At 45.5% G+C, this 14,770-nt stretch overlaps 1 protein-coding gene across 1 annotated transcript in view; it reads left to right on the forward strand.

Annotated features, from left to right (window-relative positions):
* Nucleotides 1-14,442, forward strand: part of LOC144128405 (nucleolar transcription factor 1-A-like) — a 47,319-nt gene extending 32,877 nt beyond the window's left edge. The window contains exons 12-15 of the mRNA XM_077661784.1: nucleotides 1,036-1,219; nucleotides 3,765-3,914; nucleotides 6,138-6,506; nucleotides 10,783-14,442. Of these exons, the coding sequence (XP_077517910.1) occupies nucleotides 1,036-1,219; nucleotides 3,765-3,914; nucleotides 6,138-6,506; nucleotides 10,783-10,911 (832 nt within the window). The 3' untranslated portion in view covers nucleotides 10,912-14,442. The remainder of the gene's footprint in view (nucleotides 1-1,035; nucleotides 1,220-3,764; nucleotides 3,915-6,137; nucleotides 6,507-10,782) is intronic.
* The last annotated feature ends 328 nt before the right edge of the window (nucleotides 14,443-14,770 follow it).

Below are 14,770 nucleotides of genomic sequence, written 5' to 3' on the forward strand. Positions count from 1 at the left end.
CCGCACTGCGATAGTGAAATAACTAGAATAAGAATGGGGCGAAGCACATTGATGGCAGTTTAAACGATATCCCTCATAGAAAAGTATATAAGTTTTATCTTACCAGTAAGAGTTCAACTTCAGTTGAGGACAACACAGTGAGCTATGGAAAGGAAAATGATAGGTGTAACGTTAAAAGACAGGATGAGGGCAGAGTGGCTCAGGGAGTAAACGCGGGTTAATGACATCCTGGTCGAAATCAAGAGAAAGAAATGGGCTTGGGTAGAGCATGTAATGCAAAGGCAAGATAACTGATGGCTGTTAAGGGTAATGGACTGGAATCCAGGAGAAGGCAAGTGTAGCAAGGGGCAGCAGAGAGCTAGGTGGGCGAATGAGATTAAGAAGTTTGCGGGGCTAAGGTGGCCATAGCTGGCGCAGGACAGGGTTAGTTTGAGAGATATGGGAGAGGCCTTTGTTCTGCAGTGGGCATAGTCAGGCTGATGCTGATGATGACAGGGACGAGAGTTGGAGTGTTAAAAACTACAGCCCACCCTGTTTGAAAACACGAAAACGAATTCGATGCATTTTGAATAATTTTGAGCATGCACTATTTGATTCGTTCAGCGAATTGAATAGAAGGACATTCGATTTGCTATTCGAAAATTTTAAATATTCGCGTACCTCTAGTTTTGGAGGTTCAAATACTTAGAATAGAGAAGCGCAATGTGAATTAAATTGATAACGCTGTTCGCAAACTTTTTGTGGAATTTTGAATATTTTTTCACCATTACAGATAGCCGATGGTCAAGAGTATGTTTGTGTCCATAGCAAAGGTAGCCAGGGATGAGATTGGGAAGATTACGGAGATAGATCATTCATGGTTAGCGCAAGGCAGGTGTAACTGGAGAGCATTAGGAGGGGCCTTGGGCTCATGAAGAGTATGATGCTAAGGGCCTTCAATATGGGGGAAGCTATTGTTGGCAGGTTGCAAGAGTTTTTAGAGCATGAGGGATGCTCATGACGGAAATGTAACTGTTGGATCATGTGTGCACACAGGAGTGGATACGGGGTGTTCTCAACGGAAATGCTGAGCCAGCTGGTGGATGTGGATCCCAAGAACCGGATGGCCGAGATCGCCAAGCGCTGGAACGCCATGCCAGACTCAGACAAGGAGCGTTACAAGCGGGCGGTCCAAGACTTGCAGCGGAAGTACAACAAAGAATTGGCCCGGTTTTTGGAGGTACTTACTGCCTCCTTGGCTTTTCACCCTCCCTCCTCTCTCTCGTCACAGTTTTATAGCTATTATGAACTCAAAAAGAAGCTTATTGGCCATGTTTATGGTGTTCGAGAAAGCTTTAACTAGCAAAATATTGAATTCACAGCTACAGACAAGTTAATTTGTTTGAGAAAACCTTTTCTAATTAGTAATTACAAAGAGAGAGGTGATACTCGAATCGTCTGAAACAGAAGAGCATGTGTGATGCAGACTGTCGCACTCTCACAAGCCGCCTCCCTTGATTTATTTTGAAGAAATAAGACTTGCAGTGCCTCATAGACTGCTCTACCGTTTACTAAGTCATGCGCCAAAGAAATCACCACAGACCATTTTTTTTTTCTGGTTTTAGAGGTGTCACCCCCTTCAGTCATATATATATATGTAAGTTGCCAACAATTTACTATCCTTGCTTCTATACTGGTGCCAAGAATTCTTTTGTCGTTCACATCTTGGTGGTCATCTTTGTGTTGTGCATTTCATAGCATTTGTCTTAGAACTGTGCTGGCTCAGAGATAACTGAGCAATATGAAAGGACAGTGCGCATGCTTACAAACTTGCAACTAAACGAAAGCAGGTTCCTGCTCATGCGTCGTAGCAAAGTGTTCGCAACATGATTCACAACAGCACAGCGAATACGGACAAAAGGGAGTGTTTGGTGCGCTGTTGTGAATCATGAATACAGTCGAACCCAGTTATAACAAACAGCATGATTTTCCTGAATTTGTTCGATATATCAAATATTTCGCTCTATCCAAACCCGGTTTTAACGAATTTAAGTATCTAGTTCATTATACAGGATTGTGAAGTCGAGGAAAAATGCGCTAACGAAAGTAATGCCACACCATTCACCACGCATGTCTGCTCCGAAAGCGATTTATTGCACAGCAATCTGCATTTACTTGCAGTAGGCGGTGATCTTGGTTAGCACAGTGCGCCTAGTAATATCAACGTGAATTACGTTCTCAACACACGATAAAATGTAATCAATTCAAGTCCGCTTCCTTGTATCGCGGCACAGTAGCGGCGCAGTACGTCTGCTGCGGTAAGTGCTTCATGAAAAGTAGGGCGAGGACGATCATCTTCCGGCGGTGGCGGCTCCTCGTTCTCCTTGTCGCCGGACGCCCGCACATCAACGATTTTTGCATCCAGTGGGCTTGCCGCCACCGCTACCTCGTCGTCAACCATCGCAAAATCTTTCAAGCAGACATCTTAGGGCACAGTGTCAGGAACACGGGCAAGTTCTTTCCAAGGAGCGGCAGTGTCGCCATCGTCTTCAGCTGCACCTGCGGCTTCAGCGGCCTCCTGATACAGTCCAGCATGCCGAAAACAGTTCCTGGTTGTGTCGCCTGTAACGTCCTGCCAGGCGCGGCTGATCATCTGGATCGTGCCTAGAAGATTGATCTTCAGCTCTTTGCTCATCCACAACTTCAGCAGCAGCTGCTCAATAACGCGTTTCCGGTGTCCCATCTTGAATGTACGGATTATACTTTGGTCCAGTGGCTGCAACACTGCAGTCGCGTTTGGCGACAGAAAACAAAGATCAGTTTTTCTCAGTATGGTGCTCCTTGCGATCCCGGGCTGCAACATGTGTTTTCTTTTCTCCGCGCTTGACGCAGCGAAGAATATCCACTTTGGCGCAAAGTGGCAGAGCTTGCCATTGCTTTGTAGCCATCTTCAAGTACACCAAAGGCAGGAGGTACGGGGACACAGCAACGGTCTGCATCGATCGCACCAGCACGCTATTGCGACGCACGAGGAGCAACCAAACCAACCGAAAGACTAAAACGGCAAGAAAGAAAATATGGAGGATAAAAAAAGAGGAGGAGAGAGGTTTGCGAGATGCGCAGTCAAAGTCACGTTACCCTTTTTCTCTTTTCTACTGGCTATTTTTTATCACTGTTGGTAGTCATTTTTTTTTCTTTCTTTCTTTCTCAACCGGCGCCATGGCACCGGGGGAAGGGAGCAGGCGAGGGAGCGGGCACATTGAGGCATCCCGGGAGCCGGCGCGCGGCGCCTGTGGGTGTTCGTCGACTGCGTTCTCATGTTCACTATATGCAATGTACAGTTCGTTATAGAAAGCACATTTCACATGAATAATGCTAAGACAGCTTCGAGTGTTCGATATAAAGCATAATTCGCGCTACCAGGGTTCCGTTGTAACCTGGTTTGACTGTATATACCAACCCGCCCAGCTTTCTTCACTCATCTTATATATATATATAAATTTCATTTTTCATATTTCTTACTTTTTCTTCTTTCTCTCTTATAGTTATCACATGTGTGAAGGCATGCAGCCACACATTAGACATTTATACTTAGTTACAAGTTTGCGCCTCACCTGTAAGTGTGCATTGTCCTTTCACGTTTCAGATTTTTTTTTCTTTTTAGCTTCATTCAGTTCATAGCAGTGTGGTGGATTTTTTTTTTTTAACACTTGCATTAGGTACCAGTACTTCAGCTGTTGCTTTTCTTCTTTTTTTTTATTTTCCCCTATCTGTGTTGTGTGCAGGGGCTCAGTCCTGAGGACCGGCTCGAGTACGATGCACGGCGAGCCAGAATGAAGGCCAAGCGCAAGGGCGGCGCGATCAAGGCAGCTGCCACACGCAAAGAGAAGAGACGCAAGGCCGCCGCAGCTGCTGATGACGATGTCAAGGTCAAGGTAACATCTATTTCGTGCGTGTGCATAGCACACACATCTGCACAGTATGCCTTGGCTTCAAGTACATGGCTTGCTAATGATGAAAACATCCACCGAATGGCGCTAGTATGGCTCGAGCAGCATAATCATACAGCGATGAGTGTAACACTGCAGGCCATTGTTGAAGGGCAACTCCCACGTTTTTTCGACTCCCATGTTTAACTCAAATTTTCATGTTACGTTCTCCGCAGTCTTCTGATCCTTTGTGCCAGTTTTCACAGCCGGGTGTCACCTTCAGTGCAAACGAATTTCAGATTTTCCCATTTCACGGACTCAGTCGGAGCCATTTCAACGGGCAATTTTGCGTGTGTGGAGTCACGAGCTGCACGCCCACAAATACTCACTCTTGTTTTTGCTGAAGGGAAAGACTTCAAGCTTTTTTTTGGCCATTTCAGACGAAGATTTGTCGGTGCTGTCAATTACAGCTGCCGGTTTAGCCAATCAGCGTGCACGCAAGAGGTTTTGTGACAGTGTCCATGACTTCATACTTTGTTCGAAAGCGAGTTTTGGTCTCGGCCTTCTCGTTTTTGCTGTTTTATAATTGTTTTCGTTACGATTGAAAAAAACTATTTTTTGGAACTAAGACAGGAAGGTATAAGAAATATTATGCACTAATTAACTTGGAGCGTTAAAAAATCCTAAGGTGTTGCCCTTTTAACCCTTTCCTTACCGCACTATACGCCATCAGTCATATATGACTGACGTCTTAAACCTGCCGCCAAAAATTCAAGAAGGTGCTCCTGGACAAGCTGCGCCATCTAGTTTGCTTCTATAACACTCTCTCTTTGGTTTCAGTATGTTTTTTTTTTTTTTTCTGACAGAAGGAGGCAAGGTGAAAAATGAAACTTTGGCCGGACATAGTCTGCTGGTCGCCGTTCATGGCATTCGTTTCACCACGTGCTCCTAAAAGGCAAAAAGCTACACTGAGCACTTTTGTAGGTTCTTGTGCTGTCTTTTTTGAGCAGCAGTGATGAGTTAGACAACCACTTGGAATGGTCAGATTTCAGCTTCGATTGCAAGACTTCGTCTGAGAGGCCCGGGACAACAGCACTGCTCGCATGTGTTTTGTTTTACTGTTCATGTAATATTTTGTATGGTGCACTTGAATTGTAAATGATGAGAATGTTTTTTTTTTTTGGTGCTTCAGGGTCATCGTAACATACTGCCATAATATTTTACCAAGTGCACCAGCAGATTTTTTATTATGATATCAAGGATGGCCACGCCGCCATTCCACCCATAGAACCCATTCGCTACTCACCAAAAAAAAAAAATGGAGAAAAGGAGGAACCGCAAGCTGTGCTACAAAAAATGGATTTGAACTCGGAACAAGTGTAATGTGCAGCACGTCCCATATCTACCTCCACTTCTAGTCCTCACACGACTGCATTCTCTAGCGGAACAGCGGTCATCGTAGTCCCTAACTTGAAAGGCCACGGAAAGTGCAGTGCATTATGTGCGCAGCTGAAAATCACAAGAATTGTAGCTAAGAATACATGCAACATTTTGTATATTTTAATCTTGTTTTAATCAACTTCTGGCTCAGTGCAGTGGTATATTTCCGTTTTACTTGTATTCTATTTTTGTGTTACCAGCATATTTAACCAATAAATTTTTGAGTTTTGCACACACTACTCTGGCATTTTTTGCTTTTTTTTTTCAAGAAGTTCAGAAGTATAATCAGTAAGCTACAGTTTGATGTATTACAGTGCACAGTGCATTTAGCGTTTCTTGAAGAAATAATTTGCATTATAAGACACTTAAAATCTGTAATTTTTGCAGTAAGAAAAGAGTTAATGTGGACATTGGTGGGGTTCAAGCTCAAAGATGAGGTTTGCTCCTACAGTTTCAGAATGGAATTAGTTGTGCACGACGGCAAACCCGTTGATGCACTGCACGTTACAAATTGAGAAAAATGCCAATAGAGGCTCTGGGCACTTGTACACCAGAGCAGCATTCCAGTGTAGCTGTCAAGCTGATGCAGCTGGGAACAAAAATTTGTCTAATCACTTATCAGCCCTTCTCAAAAGCAGATAAGTGATAAGCGGTTAGCAGGAAGCCTTGCCCTGCATTTCGTGCTCCGTTTATTGCTCCCGGCTCTCCACTTCTGTATGAGACAGAACTGGAGAGCAGCATGTGCCGATCGTGGCCTGTTCATTGCATTTATTGAATTGCGGTTCTCAGGAGGAGGATGCGACATCGGAAGAGAGCAGCTCTGAAGAATCCTCCGATGAAGATGAGGACGACGACGAGGAAGAGGAGGAGGAGGATGGCGAGGAGGAAGGTGCCGGGGAGAAGGCAGTCAAGTCTGAGGACGACGACTCGGACTCAAGTTCGGAAGAAGAAGAGGAGGAGGAAGAGTCCGAGTCGGGCTCATCAGACTCTTCGAGCAGCGACGACTCCGACGCCGACGAGCCATCGGCCCCCGCGTTGGCGGCGGCAGTGCCCAAGCAGCCACCGGCTGTGATTCCCAAAAAGCAGCAGACACCTGCCACCAAAAAAGAGGAAGCACCGAGCTTGCCAGTGGCAGCAGCAGCAGCGGCGGTGGTCAAGGTGGGCCTGGCTTAATCGTGCAGTTGGAAGTGATATGAAGGCCATTGCATGTGAATAAAGATATTTTTTTTGTTATAATTATTATTACTAACGTTAGTTATATTGTTTGTCTGTGGTGTGCCAGTACTCACACCTAGTGCTGTTCCTGGGTACCTGAAATAAAGATGTTATTATTATGGTTATTATTAGGGCACTGAGCTTTCTTTGATACCTAGAAAAAAATTGTGCAATTGAGCATTTTTAATAGATATCTATGTTAGATGGTTACTTTTCTTGTTGCTGTGGGCATCAACACAAACATGGGAACAGTAAGAATGTTATTATTTTACCCTTTCAAGCACTGCTCGCCAGTCCTCTTCAAAAATTTTATTTCTCTCTCAGAATGAATTATTCCTGCCTCCAAAAAGACAGTGTGGCTTGCTTTTATGGGCATGTGCAGTGCTTTGTTGAAAGTATCGCAATGGATAGAAATTGTAAGTTCCGAACTCTAGAATTTGCTGAATGAGTACTCTGGGGTTAAGGGATCCATACTGTTCATATCAAATATCCAAATTAGAAATGCGGAAAAAAAAAGATCATTACAGATGACAAAACCTGTCTGCACGGAGATGGCAGTGGGTTTGCTACCAAGCTCTTGTTTTGAGAATTATTTACTTCCTTTGCTAGTCGACCTCAAAAAGCACTCTTTTGAGGGTATAAAGGGTGCTAAATCCATCCGAAACAAATATATCGGTGCTGGTTGCTGAACGCTCCCAGAAAAAAAAAAAAGTTCTGAATTCATAATGTACACAATTGTGTGCAAAGTGCCACTTGTGAGTTAATCATCTGAATTGTTGTGAAAGCTAGAATTCAGTGTGAACAAAGTTCTACCAAATGCCTTGAAACACTTGACTCTATTCAGTGCATTAAGCAATGTGTGTGCAACACCAGCAGGTTTGAAACAAGACTATGGGAAAAATTGTGGTACTGGAGCCCTTCTTCATGGCAAGCAATAGTGGTAGAAAACCTCCCAATTTCAAGCAACAACCAGCTTCTGTTCTAAATGGGGGCTTTTTGTGTTAGCCTGTTTCACATGCAAGCAAAACTGCTAGCAAATCCTGCCGCCGCGGCGCAGAAACCTGTTTTGAGTCGTCGCGGCGAGGTTCCAACAAGTTGGAAATTTTCGCTGCAACGCACCGCTCAATCACTCGGTCGCTTACGTGTGAACTAACCTTTAGCCACAGTATGGGAGCCTAAGTGAGGAGCAGGTGGGTGCCATTTTCGTGGTGCTCATGCGGCCCCCAGGGAGGTGCAGAATTATGTACTGGGGCTCCATCGGAGATGATGTTCAGTTGCTACGGGGGCATCGTGCCAAACAAGCACCACTCTCGAGTGAAGAGGATACCAAGCAGTACCTGATGCTGAATAACAACAGCCACCTTCTGTTTTAATGAAGGCACATTTGGAGTGTGCAAGGCATGTTTCAAAAATAAATTTTCGTATTTATTTTAGGTGTGCTATGCTCCTGTAGAATTTTGTGCTTTAATCTGACCGCAAAGATTAAAGCTTTGTATTGCAAAATGTTAAGGGCCCTGCCTGTTATTATTGTTCCTGAGTGCAGCATTGTGTTGTCAAATTCAAGTAACTGCATTGCTGTTTTGTGTCTTTGGAATGAAATTTTGAAAGCACGACACATGGTGTCTAGTGAGCTTTTGTATCTAAGGTATTGGGCAGGAAGAGCCAGTAATTAAAGTCAAATCTCGCTTCAACGAAATTCACAGGACCTGCGAAAACTTTTATGAAGCGGAAGTTTCGTTGTCATGAAATGGGGCCAGAACATTGACAGATTGGACTGGATAGTTAATGAACACTGATTGTTTTCCAAAAATCTGTCAGCTTCGGTCTTTTGCAGTTTCAAAATCAGCGCTGTGGCGAGATTTTCTTGGTACTCTGGAAATCTTGGACAATGGACATGTTCGCATAACAAACGCACCCGCTAAATTTGCTCTGAGAATGATTTTTTTCCGTACATGTTTCAAAAGCGTCCCTGCTTTCATCCTGCGAAGCACCCTTACTGGGATCGCGCTGCCTTGGGGCATTTCGGAGTGGACTAGGTACTTGTGCGCCTCGAAATCAGTGCTTTAGATAAGGTGCTAGAAATGTGGTTGCTCCGATTCTTCGAAGATGTTTTGAGGTGCACGGTGCAAACAAGCCGGTGTCGTTCTGTTCAGTCTCCGCCTAGAACCACCGTCGCACCCAGTGCCTATACTAGCTAGATCAGTGCCCAGGTGTGCCAGACAGGAAAAAAAAGCCATAAAAAAAACATTATCATGGTGCTCGCCTGCAACACAAATGCGAGACTAGCGTGCACCCTAGCCAGCGGCAGGCTGCCTACAACGACGTGCCGCCCACAGGCGCGCCGGACAACAGTAGATTGTTCTGCGTCAATCGGTGTTGCTAGGCCTAACGTGCTCCGTGATGAAGCTTCGGAAAAAGCGCTTTAGAGCTAGCTACTGCTTTTCATAAAGCGTTTAACATTTCCTCTGGTTTCCTTTGACATGGTAGCTTTAAACTGAAATGAACACTATGCCTATGCTATGCCATTATGCCTTCGTCAGGGAAGGGAGCGAAAAATGGTGGGGCTTTAAAGGGGCTCTGAAACGCCTTCCGAGGAGAGCACGTTAACTCACTTAATCACTGCACTGTGTTGCCAAGAAAACCGGAGCCAAATAATACTCTTCTACACGCAGCAGACGACCCACAATCGCGCGTCAAAGTTGGCGAGCCCTTCCCGGCTACTTTTTCATGCCCGCACCCTCCTCCGTCCCCCGCATCTGCGTAGACAAGGTTAGAGGAGGCCATTGGTTAGATTTTTTCAGACGTCAGGCAGCTGCCGTGGCCGCGGCCAATAAGCTGCTTAGCTCTGGCGGGTCGGGAAGCTCCGCTCCCAGAGGGAGGGTCGGCAAAAAAGCGCCTACCTTCCAGCGTGCAAAAAGTGACGAGAGGAGAGGGAAAGGCACGAAGACGCTGAAATTCAAATTTTAACTACAGATAACTCAGCTTCTACAAAGCGGATAACTCAGCTTCTACAAAGCGCATTTAAAAAATTCTTGCTGGACACTATTCCTGAGGCGTTGTGCTTGAATATTCCAGGCATGCCGCAACTTTATTAGAGCCCCCTTCACAGCCCCTTTAACATAGTTAAACCGAATAGACGTGCAGAAGCATGTGCTTAGCCTGATTGGCTCAGGGTTTTGCTTTGCTGGGTTGTCGGCACATCTGGTGACGATATTGGACTCGGGTTAAGCTGATCTGATCTCTTCGCGCTGCAGCTAATGAAGTTGACGACGACGGCAATGTGCAGTGCACAGTGCAACAGTGTGTTGCATTTTAGCACGGGGCATGATTGGCTGCGGCAATAGCATAGTGCTCTCGTGCAGTGACCAACGAAGCTGATCTGTTGGCGCCACCACAGATTCGAATCCATGTCGCCGCAATATTTATTTATTCAAGGTCAAGACTTCAGCGATGCCCCGGTTTTTGCAGCTTTGATCGTGAAGTAGAACTTTCGCTTTAAAAGCCGAAAGCCGCCTTGCACCAACAACCACGGTTTGCTTGCGTGGAGTCTGAGCCATTGGCAAAATCGTTTCAAGCAGTCGTGTGCCGCATTCCACCTTTATGCATGCAAGTCTGCACATTACTTCCTATTCCGCAGGGAATGTCACCTGTGCTATTTAAGGTGCAAAATTTTTTCGTCAGCAGTTTTTGGTAAAACCCAAGGAGATATACGGGCGTATGTGAATGCGTCAAAAAAAAAAAAGATAAGCCGCTTGCGCGGAAAAATTTTATTGAAGCGGAGCCTCGCTCCGAAAATTGTTTGTTGTGGGGGAGGGAATAATTGCATTGCCTTGTATGGCTTGCCGACGGGGAATCGGAAAAACCTCGTTGTGGTAGAAATTTCACTGTAGTGGCATTCGTTGTATCGGGGTTTGACTCTACAGCAAGTGAAAGGTGAAGGTGCAAATTAACTGTGAACTTCATTATTAGTGGCACATTTGTTGCATTGATGAACTACGTGTCAGCAGGCTCATCCATGGCAGTTATGATGGAATGTTGAACTGTTGCTAGTTCCCTTTAACCGTGTGGAGTTCCTTTTTATGTTTGTAATTTTCTTCTTGGCATGAGCATGCAGCACAGACCAGCTGTTTTGTGCATGCACTGTGTCGCAGTGCCAGAACAAGCGGTTCTTTCACTGGTGCAGAATGTGACGGTATGTTTGTTGAACTCTTCTGCTCAGGTTGAACCCAATGAGAACCACGAAGAGGAAGACGATGACGACAGTAGCGAAAGCGACAGTGACAGCAGCTCGGACAGCAGCGACGACGATGACGACGACTCTGAGTCGGGCTCAGACAGCAAGGACTGAACTGTGCAGCCTTGCCCACGTGGTCTGTCACTGCCATTTCCCGGCGTAGAAAAAAAAAATGGGAAAAGCAGCACCCCCGAGCGTTGTGCTAAAGGACATAGAGCAGTGCAGGGAGCGGCATCCCGCGATGCGCTTGACATGTGTGCAAGCATGTCTTCACCTGTCGCCAGTGCTGCTACTCGTGAACTCGCCTTTAGTCGCGCGAATGTGGACGGTGTTGCGACGTCTCTCCACGCTCCAGAAGTGCCTGTGAGACTAACTGTAGTGGCTGTGCGATGCCACAAGGAACACCCTTAACACGGTGGTGTATCGGCTCGGATGTCTTGGGTTGTCAGCCATCTGTTTCAACAGGCAAAAAAAAGGGGGGTGGGGTGGGGGGTGGGGGGGGAGCAGACTGCAGGAAGTGCCGATGTGGTGCAGGCTTTGTAGAGGCTTGCTTTCCATATCTTGTCTCGCTGAACAGTTCTGCCACACATTGTGAACGATTGCTAGCTGGTGCTTGTCTGTGTGTGTGCCTTCACCAGTCCGCAATGCATGGCTCATAATAACACGGCCACTTAAGGACAATGGAAATTGGCCTGTGATGTCTGCATTGCGATGAGTGTGAGGAGCATGCACTGCGATGAATATTCGCGCATTCTGTCAAGAGTGAAATTTGTGCGAGAAACATTATTGCATGCACGGATGATTTGTCTCATTTGTGTTTTGCTAGGCCAACTGGACACATGAGTTGGTGTCACGCGGGTCATCATCGACGTAATTATGTCCTAATCCTCTGTGCTGCTTTGGCACTTCTTAGGCTAAAGTTCATGTCGTATTTCCAGTTTTAAATTGCTGCTCCCTCTTACTCGAATTCCTGAAGTGTTGCAGCTGTTGCAACTTGCCCTGTGTTGAATAGGCTGCACAAATTTGACTCGTTCATTTTGCTGCATGCATCTGTACAGCTCCAATTTTTTAAACACAGAAACGAAAGGTTGTGTCTCTGCTGACTGTACAAGTCCCTGCTGTCTCCACAAGAAAATGCTGCACTCAGCCTCTGTTACTGACATGCTTCTTATAACCTCGTCAGGGTGCTTAAAAAGCTGCTGCCTTTGCATGTCGTTGCTGCCCATGCGACTGGCTCATCATTTACTTTGTGAATGATGGTGTGTTCCCTCAGCATACCACAACTTCATCATCATCATCCGCCATCATAAATCACAGCCATCGCACATTGAGTTTTCTTCCTTTATTTCCATGTCCTGGCTGACATCGGTTCTTTTGCGTCTTGGCAACTCCAACAGTTTGGAGCACTGTGCATCGTCAGTAATCTGCCCATCCATTTGTATTGAGGCCAGTTTGTGTAAGCAGCATCACTTGCACCTTGGCTTGCTTGAAGCGTAATGCAGCACATTCAGCGGCCTGACATGTCAGTTCCACCTGTCAGCCAAGCGGTGCTCACTCGAAATTTGACAGCGCACTGCAGTCTTGCCCAAGGGGGTGCAAGAAGCCGGGTGCATCCAACTTCATCTTTTGGGTTCAACATTGCAAGGCCTGTAAGCAAGCGCAGTCATGCACATGACTAGCAGGCCTTGCTGTTTTGTTGCCTTCAAGTGTTATCGCTTAGTGACAGTGGTGACTGTGCTATATGTGCTTCAACCCTCCATTCAGTGGAAGGAACAGTGGAGGAATTCAGGATTTCATACTACAAGACATCAAATGCAAGGAAAAGGACAAACGATGATGATAGCGTGATAATAGTTGCTCAGAAATTCAGTTACATTGTTTTTCCCTTTTTCTGAGGCATTGGCTGTTCATGTAGTGCCGAGTCTTGACAACTATTTGTAATTTCTTTGGTCACTTTCAAGGCAGCTAGCCAGAGGCTGCTGTAGGCTTGATCTGTGCTGGAGATGTGGTGCCATGATACTTATGAAACATTTCTGAACATTTTCATCTTTATTTAATATAAAGTCTGTGATTCGGCAGCAGTGTTTGCAAGTACTGTAAGTAGCCAGCAGCATTAGGTGGTTTTAGTTATGATGCAACAGGATGTCTGTCATAAGAAAGTTGACACTTTTTATTGTGCTGATCTTACCTGCAAATGACTTTGTGTGTGTATGGGTGCGCTGCTGCATGCAGGAAAGTAATTTGTGTGCAAGTGTTGTACGAGTGCAGCAACAGGTTTAGCTCTCTAGCCCCCGTTTTCGTTTTATGCATTAGATTGCTTTGAGTACAAAAAAAAAAATAAAGCTTATATTTTAATTCAAGATTACTTGCATTGACAGCAGCAAGATTGTATAAATATTGCATATAAATTTCAGCACATTTGTGTTTAGAGCTTCAGCACCAATATGAGAGGTGATGTGATCTCCCTTTTTTTATTGATGGGATGGATGAAGTGGAAGCTGCTTCGGAAGCGTATGTGTGCCGACAGCAGCAAATTGACTCTGCCAAGCTTTGTCCCCAATATGTACTGAAGCAGGCTGGAAAATTTACAACCCTAAACAAAACAGTAATACGTTTTTCACATTTTGTAGGCTTGCACATATCCCGGCCCAAGCCGAGACTTCCGAAGGTGGCACAGATGTTGGGACAACAGCAAATGTGGCTTCCGAAGATGTAACACACTTTTGCAACTGCTTTTCGCTGCGAGCAAACACAGCGCCAAGCCAAAACCAAAGTTTTGTAATGAGCAGTCAGGGTTTAATGCCTTTTCATCACAATAGCCCGCCTATCAATTACTGCTGTGTACAAGTTGTGGAATACGGAAGCAAAGATCTGCGGGTTTGTTGCCCTCTGCATGTGTTCCCATTCTCTTCTCAAAGTGCTAGGTGAACGGCCTCATTATATGTTGTAATCGAAGACACCCCACTCAGTGCCCAAAGGCGCTGTTGAGTGCACTCAAGGGGGCAGGGCATGGTGTGGGAATAGAAAAAGCTATTGCTGTTGCCTGGCCACCCATGTAGGAGAGGGTTAAAAGACTTCTTTCTTCTTTTGAAGCCCTTGTCAGAAGAACGTCGGCAAGCTGTGCAATTAACCTGCATGCTGTGGCCCTTTGTCACATAGGCAAGCTGCCGTACCTCCAGAAGAGTGCACAGGAAAGCAGTTTCCTTTACCGTAGGCATGTTCAAGTATCCTCATATGAACCAGGCCACTCAGCGCAAGACACGAGTTGCGTGCCTTTCCTTAAGCCCCAGAGAGAGAGGTACGATATGATGTGCCATGTTGCCTGTCCTATGTGTGTGTGTGTGTGCCATGTGACTGACTGTATAATAGAGCGCGTGCTGCTCGATTCCTTGAGGGGCTTGTACACAAAGCCTCTCAAGCTCTCTACCCCCAGCCCTCAGCGTCCGGTGTATTTTTTTTTAATCTTTTTTTTTTTTTCGCTCCAAGAGCTTGTACAAAAGTGCAGCTCATGCGTTGTGTAGGCACCCGTAACACAAACTGCCACCATCATTACTCCATCATCACCAACTAGTCTGTTTTTGCCTTAACTGGGACGCAGAAGGGTGTTGTTTTTTTTTTTCTTAAATAAAAGTGTTGTAAAACCGCTTTGTGCTTCTGTTTTTTGTAGCAGATTTTGTAACCATGCAAGCAGTAATGATTTGCCAGTAACAGAACATTACTGCAGTATGAAGTGTCATTTACCACAGGAACCACTTAGTGATGGATAACATGCCTGGATAACATACCAGGATGAACACCAAGTTCAATAGCTGCAGCAAAACATTGCAACTGCATGCATGACATGGGCATTAATCAGTATAATGCTCACCTCGAGAGCAAGTAGTAAGGTGGTGCAAATGTGAAACTAGCCAGCTCTCAAAAGAAACTGCAATTTGCGATTGTTTTACAGGTCCATCTTGTCTGTGTTCACAAG

The sequence above is a fragment of the Amblyomma americanum genome, chromosome 4, assembly GCF_052857255.1.
Source record: "Amblyomma americanum isolate KBUSLIRL-KWMA chromosome 4, ASM5285725v1, whole genome shotgun sequence".
Taxonomy (NCBI): domain Eukaryota; kingdom Metazoa; phylum Arthropoda; class Arachnida; order Ixodida; family Ixodidae; genus Amblyomma; species Amblyomma americanum.